This window comes from Dendropsophus ebraccatus, chromosome 11, assembly GCF_027789765.1.
Source record: "Dendropsophus ebraccatus isolate aDenEbr1 chromosome 11, aDenEbr1.pat, whole genome shotgun sequence".
NCBI lineage: Eukaryota > Metazoa > Chordata > Amphibia > Anura > Hylidae > Dendropsophus > Dendropsophus ebraccatus.
This window is the reverse complement of record NC_091464.1, coordinates 63,674,231-63,689,327: the sequence shown is the minus strand read 5'-3', so window position 1 is coordinate 63,689,327 and position 15,097 is coordinate 63,674,231. Positions and strand designations below refer to the sequence as shown.

General features: G+C 44.3%; 1 protein-coding gene across 1 annotated transcript; it reads left to right on the top strand.

Moving 5' to 3' along the window:
- Positions 1–130: 130 nt before the first annotated feature.
- RWDD2B (RWD domain containing 2B) lies at positions 131–8,524 on the top strand. The gene is made up of 5 exons (XM_069945856.1): positions 131–364; positions 1,060–1,272; positions 1,504–1,571; positions 3,795–4,154; positions 7,902–8,524. The coding sequence occupies exons 2-5, from the start codon at positions 1,063–1,065 to the stop codon at positions 8,140–8,142; spliced, it is 879 nt and encodes a 292-aa protein (XP_069801957.1). The 5' UTR covers positions 131–364; positions 1,060–1,062; the 3' UTR covers positions 8,143–8,524.
- Positions 8,525–15,097: the final 6,573 nt, after the last annotated feature.

The window sequence follows — 15,097 nt, the reverse complement described above, 5'->3', positions numbered from 1 at the left end:
TCCTCCTATTAATCGTAGGTGTCAAAGTACGCGTTGTTGTCAGCGACAGCGAGACCCACACTAATCTCGAGGCAAACGCCGCACACTGCGGACATGTAGCTGACACGTAACGAGAACGCCATTTTGGATTAGGTCAATTTTTCTCGAGTTTTCAATAAATGGGTGGCTTGCCCATAGCTAAAATGGCCGCCGCGCATTTTCAGCAGCCAATTGCACCTAAATAACTTTATTAGTTCCGTGTACGCTAAACGAAACTGCAATGCCTCATCACGCGTTTATTACGTCATCTGACCCTTTTGGTCCAATAGGATTGTAGCACTCGCAGACCTATGGCTCTCTGGACTCTACAAGTATTACTGATTTGGTGAGTTACCTGGCTCCACCTATGATATGTGTCAGCTGGAACTTGTAGTACTATTACTATAAATACACCTCAAGTTATCATTGCATGATTAGTGATGCTTTATGTGTGTGGTAGCCAATGCCATTTATTTCTTGTTAAAGGGGTTGTCCAGGCTTGGAAAAACATGGCCACTTTCTGCCAGAAACAGCTCCACTCCTGTCTTCAGGTTGGGTGTGGGGTTTTCACCATTACTTCTATTGAAGTGCATGAAGCTGAATTGTAATACCACACACAACCCGAGGACGGGGTTGGTGCTGTTTCTGAAAGAAATAATAATAATAGTTTTTATTTATATAGCGCCAACAGATTCTGCAGCACTTCACAATTCTGGGGGTACATAAATTACCTATGTTTTTTCTTATCCCGGAGAACCCCTTTAAGCTCCACATACACGGCAGCCGGCATCTCTGCCCGTACCATAGACACTATTCTATGTACGGTCGGATTCCGCAGAAAGAACTGACATGTCAATTGTTTTGGCGGAATGCAGAATCCGTCTGTGCATAAAATAGTGTCTATAGCACGGGCAGAGATGCGCACCGCGTGCGGGTACGAACGACGGAATCCGCCGTGGGTTCTGTAGTGTGAACGCACCCTTATGGCCGGCACCTTATGTGTGATTATTATTATTTTGCATGGTTCTCTTCCATCTCCAGACTATGACAACCTATGAAGAGGCCGAGGCACAGATCTCCGAGCTGGACCTTTTATCCAGTATGTTCCCTGATGAAGAAGAGTTCAGCATCACTGATCAGCTAGCGCTGGCCGAGCTGAGAGAGTATGTAGAGAAGCGTGATGCTGCCGTTCCACCAACGTTCCAGATTCAGTTCACTCTGACCATGAAGCTGGGCCAAGCTGACCATTCCCAGGTAGGATCAACTCCACCTGACTTCATATCACTGAAGGACACAGGTGTCAAACTTCCGTCCCTCCAGCTGATGCAAAACTACAATTCTCATTATGCCTGGACAGCCAAAGCTGCAACATCAAATCTGCTGCAGATCCTGTATGTGTGAATGGACCCTGAGTAGTCTAACAACCTGCTAGTAATGTAATTGCTGAGGTGTTCCTGATTAACACTGCTCTTCTCTGTCCCGCAGCACCTGCTATCATTACATTGTTCGTACCCTCCACACTACCCAAATGTACCGCCAGAAATAGTTGTCAGGTAAAGTTTATGCCTTGATATTTCCTTTTTGTTTTCCTATCCTTGTGTAGTAGACAGGGACCAAAGGGATGCTAATTCTTTTTAAAGAGAGGGTCATAAAGACTTAGGCCTCCTTCACACGTCCGGAAAAACCACCGGGATTTCCTATCAGGAAATCCAGACAGATTTCTGGACCCATAGGGTGTCCGTTCCGGAAAATAGAACCAGAATTCTTAGAACCGGTCCTATTTTTTGTCTGGAATTCCGGCCCGGATGCCTCCATAGAAGTCTGAGGGAGCGCCGGAACCCCTCAGGAAAGCGTCCGGAGTTCCGGATTGCATGGGCTCCCCACCACCACCAAACGTACCCCTCTCACCAGACGGCACCCCCTCAGCCTCCTGCTGCGCTGCCCATGGCACCCCCAGCCTTCAGCGATCGCCACCACCTCAGCACCTGACACCCCATTACCCCCGGTCCTCCCCCAATCCCCTGCCAGAATCGCCCCCCTTCCCTCCTCACCTTGGTGACCATGGCAGACGTCAAGAAGGAAGAATGGAGAAGAGGATCCAGGACAAGTGAGATTATCCCCTAAAACTACTACTCCCATTCATGTCCTGCTGACAGTCCATGATGGGAGTTGTAGTTTAGCAACATGTGGCCATTCAGGTTGCAGAACTACTACTCCCATCATGTTCTGACATTGTTTATCATAGGAGCTGTAGTTTTGCAACCTGTTGCAGAACTACAACCCCCATCATGCCCTATTGGCAAGTAAACCAACAAAACACAGTAACTCAAGGAGATCAGTGAAAAAATTCCAATAAAGTACTCAATCAAGAGTACTGATGCCCCCAAAAATTTAAATATGCAAAACAAGAGTCCGTGGAGCCTCGGTTGCAAGTGTCAAAACACAGGATAGCCAGATGTATCTAGCGTGTTGCCACATGATGCCTCCATGATGGAGAGAGCACCACACCACCCTGATAGGTAGCCCCTTAAGTCCCACTCGGTTGCGAGTATTGGAACATAAATAGAGAAACAACAAGGTGGCCCCTTTGTTTGCCCCTATTGGCAAGTAATAATGGGAGTTGTAGTTCTGCAACAGATTAGAGGATGACACATGGCAAGAGGGCAAACAGTGAAACAGTACATGAGGGGGGAAGGGGCACGGTACACAAGGGGGAGATGGTGATAGGGTACACGAGAGGTGACAGTGGCAGGGTACACAAGGGGGAGAAGGTGGCGCAGTACACAAGGGGGAAACGATGGCATGGTACATGAGGGGCAATGTGGGTACTTGTGATGTATGTTGGCATACTAGACCATATTGAGAATGCTTTTTTTTTTTTCTCCCATCAGGAAATCCTGAAGGCTTTTCCTGAAGGTAAAAACGGATTACTGTCAGGAAATCCTTATACTTTCCTGATGCCATTTGAGGCCTTCTGATCAGGATTTCCTGACAGTAAAAACGGACGTGTGAATGGGGCCTTATGGAGACTTAGGCTTCATTCACCCATGTTCTGTCTGTAAAACACAGACAACACGGACGTTGAATGCAAACCCTGGTCTCTTTCCCCGAACGACATGATTATTAAAGGGAACCTGTCACTCGCTGGACTCGCCGTCATTCTCTATGAGCGTTGGACTCATCTCTCAGCGTGCGCGCCGGGCTGCAGTGGCTGAGATCTCTGTGAGCCGACCGGATCCAGAAGCGGGACCCGGCGGGATCAGGTGAGTATAGGGGGCTGTAGCGGGGGGTCGGGAGCCTGTGACCCCGGCACGGGGGGTGACAGGTTCCCTTTAACATCATGCCGGCAGCGGGGAAACTTTGAATCACCACGTCACTGTAATGACAGACCCGCAGCCATTCAAAGAGTTTCCCAGCTGCCAGCATGATGTTGATACATAGTGTCGTCTGGGGAAAGAGACCAGGGTGTACATTTAAAGTCCATGTCGTCCGTGTTTAATGGACAGAACACGGGATGTTCTATGGGCGGATGTCGGAGTCTGTCTGGATACAGCGACCATGTCAGCCATAATGTAATGAAATGTATCTGTGGTGGCAGTAGTGACAGTCTTAGTGCTGGAATGTCCTTGCCTCACTACCGTAACAGCCTCACGCCCTAGTGCACAGTGATGCAGTCCCGGTCTTTTGCATTGCATACATGAGAGGTTCACACTTGGTTTTCTATATGGATTTGGAGCTTCAGTGACCAGTCTAACCAGTCCCTTTCTCTTACATAGGTCGCCATCCCTGGTGCGGTCACAGCAGGCACAGCTGAATTCAGACCTCAGTGATCACCTGAGAAGTAACTGCAGTGGAGACGTCTGCATCCTAAGTGCCACAGAGTGGGTGCAAGACAATGCTGAGACCTACCTGAGCACAGGGTCTCCTACAGATAACCAGCAGGGAGTAGCCACATCAGAAGACGCCATCTTTACCAGATTGTGGATTTACAGTCACCATATATACAATAAGCAGAAAAGGAAAAATATATTAGAATGGTCAAAGGAGCTGGGACTGACGGGCTTTAGCATGCCTGGGAAACCTGGTATTGTGTGTGTGGAAGGAGCACAGGAGCCGTGTGAAGAGTTCTGGTCCAGGTACATGTATACTAGGTGGAACATTAATTTCCTTTTGGTGGTGCCGCTGCTCCATGACTACATTATCGTAAACCAGCACTTATATTATACAGTATAATATATCATATGTATCTCTATCATACTGCCACCCTGTTTTGTTCTTTATTATGCAGTTTACGATACTGTCATGCTCAGGAGCAACCTGGGTTAGGTATTGTGTGGGAGTGTATTACACGGTTTTTTCCCCCCTCCCCCTTTTTCCTTTTTTTTTTTTTTTTTTTTTTTTTTTTTTTTCCCCTCCCTTCTCTTTTTCCCTTCCCCCACCGGTGTGAAACTCGTTCTTGCCTTTTATAAATGGCACTTACCTTTTGTTTTATATCTAGTGTGGGGATTGTTCCGGGATACTTGGAGGTGCTTGTGAATTCTAACTTTGGATGCCTGATTCTTGTACAATGATTGCCCGTGGATCCACCAATCATCGCTGGCCCGTCAAGATCGTCTGTTCCGCTATTCCCGAAAATTAAGGAAATTACTTACCTATTGAGTTGTGATTTCTTCTTAATGGTTCTTGAAGGGACTGAGTCAATTGAACTGGATTTATCTACCTGATCATGCAGACATGGACCTTTTTGATGTCTAAGATAATGGGACTTCCAACTCTGTAGGACCGTATGGTCCTTTGTTGGCCGTATGATGTGTATTTTGGCATGATCCTCCATCTGATGTTTCCGTAACCTAGACATATTGTGGCCAGTTTGGCTCTATGTGTATTTCCTTCCTCTTTCTCTGTGGTTGGTTATGCTCTACCCATTCTGGTTTAGTTAATCACTTTTGTTTTCACCGGTGGCCAGGTTCCAACTAAAGGGGTGAACTTTTAATTTGGTGGGTTATTTATATATGTGTTGTGTTATTTCATCCTACTGTGTCTTTATGTGTTTATTTAATTATGTTTACACTTTTATATTTATATAAATAAATGCTAAATAATAAATCAATGTCTGTGAATAGTGATATAAATAAATAAGTAATAATCAATAATTTACTACATTTCATATACAGGATACTACTTGCTATCATAAATAAACTATATGGGGATAGCAAATAGGTATAAATCACTAAACTAATCAATAATAAGGGAATAAATGATAAATAATAAATAACATAAAATAATAATAAAAAATAAAAAATAAAAAATAAATGAATAAACAATATTTGATATAAATAAAAAAATATATATAAAAATATAAAATAAAAAATTAAGAATAAAAATTAAAAAATAATATAAAATATATACAAAAAATATACTAAAAATAAAAAATAAAATAAATAATTAAATAACAATAAATACAAAATAGAATAAAATAATAACAGATTATTGTAAACAATATCAATGCAAGTACAATTATGGGTAGGTTGGGTGTTCACATTCTATAATACTAATAACTAGTTAGGTCATGTAATAGCACTTCACATTGGGTGATTTATATATTCATTTATATTTTTTATGTTTACCCGTGTTTTGAACCTGGTCACCAAGGTGCTAATATTGGTGATTTTAAATAAGTTAGCTGTTTCTTTTATTTTATTTTATTATTTCTTTCTGGCATAAAGTCTTTTTGTAAGCGTGAACTCTACGTTACATATTGGCCGTATTGTCTCTATTATGGGGGTCATTTGATGTTTTGAGTCACGTCATAGCATGACGATAGTTAATTCATTGTATTTCCGTAAACATTGTATCACATGGGAGACACGTGACTTGTCACATGGGAGGTCACGTGATGCCCTGATCCTACAGACTCGGGTCTTGTCATGAACACATGACGGACTCGGGTGACGTCATGAACACATGACATTGAGCGCATGGACATGCGCATTAGCCGCCTGAGGACGCCAAGAGCGGCCATGCCTGACGGGTCATCGACACAGCACAACACCACCAGGTAGCCGTGATTATTTAATTTAGCAGCTGTATTGCATATACACTCAGCTTTACTAAAGTATTTAAGGACACTGTGACACACAGTATTTACTCCTGACGAAGTCACCGGAGGGTGACGATACGCGTGGGGTTCTTTGCCAGGGGGTAGCAGCTCCATGACCCTGTATCCATCCAGGCACCGAAATATATACATTTTCTGCCTGTGTAGCGCTGGGTGACATATATTTTACAAAATTTCTTAGCCCCATACATCTATATATCTTTTATGGTTTGGCATTTTGGTTTGTTGCTTTGCCGATATCTTTGATTTATTTTTGGGTCATGTTGACAATATTATTTGTTTGCTACCCCCCGTAGGTCTGATACCCTTTATTGATTGTGTGGGTAGACCGTAGACTTGCATGTTCCTTATTGGAATTTTTAAATGTTTTTAAGTGTATTGTGTAGTGGTGTTTTTTGTGAGTGTTTTATATGAGTACTTTCAACTAATAAAAATTACATATATATTTTTCTGGACATATATCTTTATGTACTTATTATATGGTGGAGTGCACTTAATATTTGTCTAGCTCTTTGTCTCTTTGTGGGTTAACATTTGGGTTAGGTATCTGGTATGGTGGCACCCTAGGTACCTCAGACATCATGTCAGTGATGGGCAAGAGAGTAATTTTTAAGCTATTCTGTTGTTTATGATACTGACAGACATAGCGGAGCCCTACAACATTCCAAATCTGGGATCTCAAGATCGTGGGGGATCACAGAATATTTAAACCCCTCAATTTCTAGACCCCAGGTTTCTCATTGGATTGGCACACCCAAGTGCCTATGGGAGTGCCAGGGATAGCTGAGTGTCGTACGCTCACATCTGTGGTTGTGTGCTTTTGTGACCACTGCTTCATTTCAATGAGAAACTTAATATTGTGGGGGAGCAGAATACTGGAACCCCCCATTCTCTCATCAGAATAGAGCGGTAGTCTCAAGTGTAAAGTTCAGCACCCAGCTGTCCCATAGGCACTTGTGACTACTTTTCCATTCCATTAAGAGACTTAGGGTCTAGAGATTGAGTTTTCTGACTCACCACAATCTTCTAATGTCAGAATGTCTTCTATCTCTGGCAATCCCATAGGAACCTTTGATTGCCACTTCATTCTGATGACAGATTATGAAACCCAAGATCATGGGGGTTCCAGTATTCCAAACCTCATACACTCACCCCTTATTATTTGTTAGAAGTTCACCATTTTTTTTCTTTCAAATCAACTGTTGCCAGAATGGAACCCCCTTTCCATTCCGACACAGTGCTCTCTGCTGCCACCTCTGTCTTTGACAGGAACTGTCCAGAACAGCAACACATAGAAAACCTCTCCTGCTCTCCAGACTGCAAAGAATACACCACTTCCTGTAGCAGCTGATAAGTACTGGAAGATTTGAGGGTTTTTTTTCATAGAGGTAAATTACAAATCTCTGACATGGCACCAGTTGATTTGAATAACGAAAAAACTGCTGAACTTCCTTTGCACTGGGTATTGGGCTTCAAGGTTTACCATCTGCATCAGTGTCTTCTAACAGAGAATGATGCAGGAGAGGCACACATCACACGTTATAGCTTGGGCACTACAGGTGGGGTCTTAGACCCCTTCTGCCAAAAGAGATGGTGCTGGATGCTGTTAGGTTACAGTCTAGCTCCATGCATGTGGCCTGGAGTTGGAAGCATCAGTGCATTAAGAGCAGGATGCAAGGCCTTTTTAAACAATATGGCAACCAAGGCATATTCTCTCAGACTGTGTATGGTCAACTAAACTGTGATTAATCACTTTTATTTGCAGAATAAGAAAACTGACTTGGAAACGCATCTTAATCAGACATCGGGAAGACGTCCAGTTATCCTCCTCGGCCTCAGAGACACAAATCCAAATACTGAGAAAGTTTCCGGCTCTAGAAGAAAAAGCGTTTGATGTCCACGGTTCCCGAGGAAACCACATGGACCTCGGACAGCTCTACCAGTACCTCCAGGAGAGAGGAAGCGCCGAGGTCTTCCCTATGTACTTTGGGATTGAGGGACGATAGAAGAGATGGATCGTAGGAAGTTCTCAGGATGTGGGAACTGTTCTGCATCCAGCTCATAAAACATTTCTGCCAGAAATAAATAGTTTTACACTTTTTATATGTCTTGTTTAGGGTATAAACCCACACACCGTATAAGCAGCGTATTTACTGCTGCGATACGCAGCAAAAACGCAGCAGATTATATCTAAATAACTGAACACAGCATCAAATCTGTACCAACAAATCTGCTGCGTATTTGCTACGTATTTGTTGCGTATCTGCTGTGTATACGCTGTGTGGGTTTGTACCCTTAAAGCGAAATATCTTTTCAAGGTCTCGATTGACGTCATTTATGTTTTATTTTTAATTTCCGTGATTTTCTAATATACATAAAATTTTTCAATTACTTGAACTTTGGTCTCTGGTAATGTCCCTGTCACTTTAAAAAAAACTGGCTTACGTGACTACAACCACATTTGTTATGTGTTTTTAGACACTTTTGCGCCTTGTCCAACAAAGGGGCGTGGCTTTGGTTTAAGGGTGTGGTTTATGTGTACGGGGGCACAGTTTTATTGTCGTTTTTTTAGATGTAGATCTTCGTATTTGAGACTCTTACAGAATCTCACTTTAGCCAGTAGGTGCCGCCGTAATCCACAAAGCGTAAGAGTACATTGACTAATGTACCAAATTCATAGTATTTGGCACAACAACATGGTAAATTGGGCGCATTTAATATCGACATAAGGGAAAAAAGAGAAAACTAGTGAAGTGGGGTGAAAAAGGCACAAATGATTAATTTCCGCTAAGGCTATGTCCCCACACAGTATTTTTGCTCAGTATTTTGGTCAGTATTTGGCAACCAAAACCAGGAGTGGATTGAAAACACAGAAAGGCTCTTTTCACACAATGTTGAAATTGAGTGAATGGCCGCCATTAAATGGCAAATAATTGCCGTTATTTTAAAACAATGGCTGTTATTTGCCATTAAATGACGGCCATCCACTCAGTTTCAACAGTGTGTGAACAGAGCCTTTCTGTGTTTTCAATCCACTCCTGGTTTTAGTTGTAAAATACTGACCAACAATACTCTGTGTGAACATAGCCTAATAGTGATTCTAATAGGTGTGTAATACAATCATACTCCATACCTCCCAAAAGCGTAAATGGGTTGTGTAGGACTGTTAGAGGGTCAGTTATCACCACCTCCTGGGTTAAGATGATTGGGGCCCGAGGACTGGATCTGGAGTCATCATAATTGTGTCTGGGATACCTAGTGCAAGTATCCTGCTTGATGGCAGAGACCCCAGTACATGTGTTAGTATACAGGAGCCCTATCATCAGGCCTGATCGCTCCTCCATTAACATCACATTGCCAGTTAATGTTGGTATATAATATGTTGGTAATGTTGCCAGTTATGTTGGTATATAATTTGATCAAACCGTATTGCCCCATGTACCACATGCAGGTCCCCTGGTTCACATGAGTCCCTACACTAAATCAACACTGTGTCAGTCAGCGACCGCCAACCCCGCAAGGCAAGCGGTCGTAAGAGGTCTTTATTATACCTTATTAACCTAAGCCATTCTTGTTTGACCCCATAGCTTGGCCGAATGTGTAGGTGATCTCAATGGAGGAAGAGAAATGAGCTGCTGGCATTGGCTTCTCAGGAAGACACCATACATGTTACAAGGGAAAAAAGACGTTTGATAAGTAGGTGTGGTGTTTTTTTTTTTTGCTGATACATTACAGTATCCTTCTTTATCACAGGACACTGTCCGCATTATGTTCTATCATTTTCTATGCAGAGGTCTTATGATTTATTATAACTATGACAGTTACTGAAGTAGACATAAGAATGTAAGAACCAGCCTTGGTGGAGCCTTTCACTCTGTCTGGGCCCCTTCAGGCCTACATATAGTTTATAAACCCCATAAATAATAGTTACAGCTTATTGATTATACTGGGTCATGTGACCCATTTCTTAAAGGGAACCTGTCACTTTAAAAATGCAGTCCAATCTGTGGACACCATGTTATTGAGAAGAAGGAGCTGAGTACATTAATACTGTATATATTTGCTGGAAAAGAATCAGTAGAACTAATAATTTATTCATAGTCTAGTACAAAGGTAGGGAACCTTGTCTCTTCAGCTGTTGCAAAACCACAACTCCCATCATGCCTGGACAGCCAAAGCTAAAGCTTTGGATGTCCAGACATGATGGGAGTTATAGTTTTGAAACAGCTGGAGAGACAAGGTTCCCTACCCCTGGTTTAGTAGTTCAGTGGGTGGTCCTAATCATCAGTTTAAATACAGAAATAACAGTCAATGTCTGACTAAGCCTGCCTACTTGACTACTAAACTCAGAATAAGCATGAATAAGTTACTAGTTCTACTCAGTCTTTTCCTGCACAACTATATATTGATCTGCTCAGCTCCTCCTGCTCTATAATATGCTGGCTGCAGACTAGACTGTATTTTCTATTATGGGATCCCTTTAAATTTATTACCAGGCACAGGTTACTAATGTTATACCAACCTGGTCGGGGTATAAGGGTATAAACCCACACACCGTATACACAGCGTATTTACTGCTGCGATACGCAGCGAATACGCAGCAAAAACGCAACAAATACGCAACAAAAACGCAGCAGATTAGATCTAAATAACTGAACTCAGCATTAAATCTTCACCATCAAACTGCTGCGTATTTGCTGCGTATTTGTTGCGTATTTGTTGCGTATTTGCTGCGTATACGGTGTGTGGGTTTGTACCCTATGGAAACATTGTGAATGCTGAAGTGCTCATGGCTTCTAATGGAGAAAAGCTAGTATATCTTCAACAACAAGGGGCGGCCCCCACCCCCACTGCAGCATCTTCATGCACCAATGGTCTCATCAGATGTTTTCCGGGTTCTGTATCGGTTGATTCGGTCTAGAGGAGTGGTCTCTGAGGTACCCAGATGTCCGCCCACTTACTTGCGCTGGTGCTCAATGGCCCATGATGTACCAATGAAGGAAACATGCACCGCTGTATATGCGTTCATCGAGAGTGGGAGACGTTCATATGTGTGCAACTTCAAAGCAATGGGAAGCTTGTATAGCACAGCTGGTGAATAACGGCACGTTGTGTTAGAAAGGTCACCATTTTCCCCATGTATGGAGACTGTGATTCACCCCTGCACTTCATACATTCCCTCGCACAATGTGACTCTCATAGTTGGGCATAGAGAAAGTGACTTCCGAAATAATATTAAGTGTCCAGTAAAATGAGGAAACACCTGAAAACTGCCAAAAAGCAGTAAAAACCATTGGCAGTTTTTTTGTGCCATTGTTTGTACCTTTCCCCCTAAATAATAGTATTAGTACATGAGGGGGGCATTGGGTTTTTTTGGTGTTTTTTCACCTGCATTTTTTCTCATAATACAAGTCATGTGATTCTTTGAGCATATCATTTAAAGGGGTTATCCAGGATTAGAAAAAATGGCTGCTAATTATATGATTTTTTTAAACTTTTTTAAAGGGGAACTCCAGGTAGAGGTTAAAAAAAATTAAACTTCTGCAGAAGCATGACGCATTACTTATCTGTCTACCCCAGTTTTTAAACTACCAAAAATCCATTTGTTTGGGGGGTTTGCTCTGTTTTGTGTTTCTGTTCTTCCTGGTTTGGCATTTTCCAGTAAAATTAGTGGTGCACCTCCTTCTGTTCGGTCAGAGATGGTAAATCAGTCAGGGGATTGGGTTATCCAACCAAGCCTCCTGTGACATCACGCCCTGCCCCCTGTATGCATCATCAGCCTGTATCTAGCAAACACACACAATGTGAGACAGAGGCATGGAATATTTGACTACTGGGGGGGGGGGGGGGGGGCAGAGGGAGCAGGAGACAATGTGAATTGGCACAGGGGCCATTTTTTTTTCACTTCCTGGATTTCTATCAGCTACCGGTGTGGCATAACCGCACAGCTTCAGTACTTTATACATTATATACACTACATACACTATATACACTACATTATATAGACACACATCTATATAACTTTTAATGTACTTTTAATAGAAAACAAGTTTTTCTTACCCGGAGTTCCCCTTTAAGAAATTGTGTAATTTTTTTACATAAGTAAAATAATAAATTCCTATGCTAATGCATACAAAGATAGGGGACAGTGCAGGTGCCAGGGCCAGATCTGTGCACATTATAGGGGGTGACTGGTACATGTGAATTGAGGACCCTGTCCACGGGGGGGGGCTTAGGGTGCATTTACACAGAAAGATTATCTGACAGATTATCTGCCGAAGATTTAAAGCCAAAGCCAGGAACAGACTATAAACAGAGATCAAGGAAAGCCTGAGATTTTTACTTTTTTTCAAATCCATTCCTGGCTTTGGCTTCAAATCTTTGGCAGATAATCTGTCAGATAATCTTTCTGTGTAAATGGACCCTAATGGTGCATTTACACAGGCAGATTTATCTGACAGATTTTGGAAGCCAAAATCAGGAATGGATTTGAAAAAAGAAGAAATCTCAGTCCTTCCTTTATGACCAGTTCCCTGTTTATGGTCTGTTCCTGGCTTTGGCTTCAAAAATCTGTCAGATAAATCTGCCTGTGTAAACGCACCGTTAGGGTCCTATTACATGATGAAGGCCTATTACATGGCCCTATAATTGTTTAGCAAGGGCTGCACGGACATTGTGAGCTATGTCCGTGCAGCCCTTGCCCAAACAGTTAATACATTACCTCTCCACCCTCCTGGTCTTCTCCTGCGCTCTGCATGTGTCCCGCCACTGCGCTGCAGCGTCAGAGCGGCCTGGCTGAGCTGAAAGGCCACAGAGCCAATCACTGGCCGTAGCAGTCCTGGCCAGTGACTGACTGAGTGGCCTGTCAGCTCAGCCAGGCCGCTCTGACGCTGCAGCGCAGTGGCGGGACACATGCAGGGCGCAGGAGAAGACCAGGAGGGTGGAGAGGTAATGTATTAACTGTTTGTTCAATCGTCAGCCATTGGCCACGCATCGCTATTACACGTAGCAAAGCACGATCAGCAGCCGATAATTTTAGGTCTGGACCTAAAGAAACGATCGGCCAATGATCGTTTCATCGGCTGATCCCTGTCTCAGAGGGGATGTTCACACTGAGTAAATTAGGTGGAATTTATGACACACTGAGACAGGCGGGATTCCACAGTGGAAAGTGCTCTAATTTACTCCGCGTGAACATACCCTAATGCTGCGTTTACACGAAACGATTATCGTGCAAATTCGCACAATAACGTTCGAATTCGAACGATAATCGTACATGTAAACGCTGCGAACGATCAAACGACGAATGCGAAATCGTTAATTTTGATCTTACATGTTATAAAATCGTCGTTCGCAAAAAATTTGCAGATCGTTCCGTGTAAACAGTCTTTCGCCAATTTAACCAATGTGTGAGATAGGCTTAAGCGATCGCAAAACGATTGCAGAACGAATTTCCGTACGATATATAGTACCGTCTAAACGCTGACCGTTATGAAAAAAAAATCGTTACTCCGACAACGTTAATCGTACGATCGGGCCAATTATCGTTTCGTGTAAACGCAGCATTACATGGAACGATAATCAGCCGAATCAGGCCATCAGGCGATTATCGCTCCGTGTAATAGGGCCCTTACAATCTACAAGGTAAGGGAGGGTGAGGTGTAAGGGAAGGTAAGTGTGAATTATTATAGGTTGTAGCCAAGTGTAAAGAGATGGGTTTTAAGGTTATTTTTGAAGGTGCACATCACAACATCCCAGACTCACCTCCATAGCACAGCAGCTTCTGCATTGTGGTTTTGCTTACTCGAGATCTCTAGACCACTTCCACATGCTTAGCATTGACACAGACCACCACAGTGTTTTATACGAACATGGAGAGAAAGGAGCGCTGCAACTCACACCTATGGCTGACACTAATGCCTCTCGGATGCATTTAAAAACCAACGCCAGGATGTTGGTGTATAATTTGATCAAACCATATTGCCCCATGTACCCAGGGCCGGATTAAGGAGGGCACCAGGGGCACGTGCTCCGGGGCCCCCATCACAGGGGGGCCTCCACCAGCCCGAACCCGGAAGCAGGTTTCCGGGTTCAGACTGGTTTATCTATAGCAGGATTTCTCAACCTGCGGAACGCGTACCCCCGGGGGTACACGCCGCAGGTTGAGTGGGTACGCAGGGAGGTGGGGGCGGGAATAAACTTTTTCCTTGGGTGCCGCCGTGCCGGGATCAATCACCGCGGCAGTCCTCTCCTTCCTTCCCACAGCAGCTGCTCAACAGTGGGGGACCGGACTTGGTGAGGCTGCTGGGGGAAGGATGGAGTCACAGGACACTGACAACAGCTGCAGCTTCCCGTGCACGCTCTTCCCCCGCGTGGTTAGACAGAGAAGGGATGCGGCGGCAGGCTGATGTTCGCGCAGGTGGCGGCGGCGAGGGGGTCGCGGTGTGCTGGGCTCCTGAAGCATTGGATTGTGGACCGGGAGATGTTCCCCTCGTGTTCACCAGCTGCCGTCGCCGCTTCTACTCTCTGCCTGCGCGGGTCACGCTGGGGAAGAGCATGCACCGGAGGATGCTGCGTCTTTGTGTCACGCCTCACAGCATCCCAAAGAAGAGGCGGCGGCAGCCGGTGGGCGTGGGGGCCCCATCTCCCGGTCCACAATACTCTGCTGCAGGGCACCACAACCCCCTCGCTGATGTAGTTCCCTATCCGGGAGCTGGACAGACCCCCCCCCCCCCCCCCAATAGCCTGCTCTCTCCCACCTCCTCTCTGCCATTACCTCCTCTCTGCCATCACCTCCTCTCTGCCCCTCCACCTACTTTCTGCCCCCTCCACCTCCTCTCTGCCGCCATCACCTCCGCTCTGCCATCACCTCCGCTCTACCCCCTCCACCTCCACTCTGCCATCACCTCCGCTCTGCCCCTCCACCTCCTCTCTGCCCTCTCCACCTCCTCTCTGCCATCA

Bases quoted from the DNA above. Each gene is read 5' to 3' on its own strand.
- RWDD2B (XM_069945856.1), top strand. From the start codon at position 1,063: ATGACAACCTATGAAGAGGCCGAGGCACAGATCTCCGAGCTGGACCTT. The intron at 1,273-1,503 runs GTAGGATCAACT...TCTGTCCCGCAG, and splicing joins GCCAAGCTGACCATTCCCAG to CACCTGCTATCATTACATTG. The intron at 4,155-7,901 runs GTACATGTATAC...TTTTATTTGCAG, and splicing joins TGTGAAGAGTTCTGGTCCAG to AATAAGAAAACTGACTTGGA.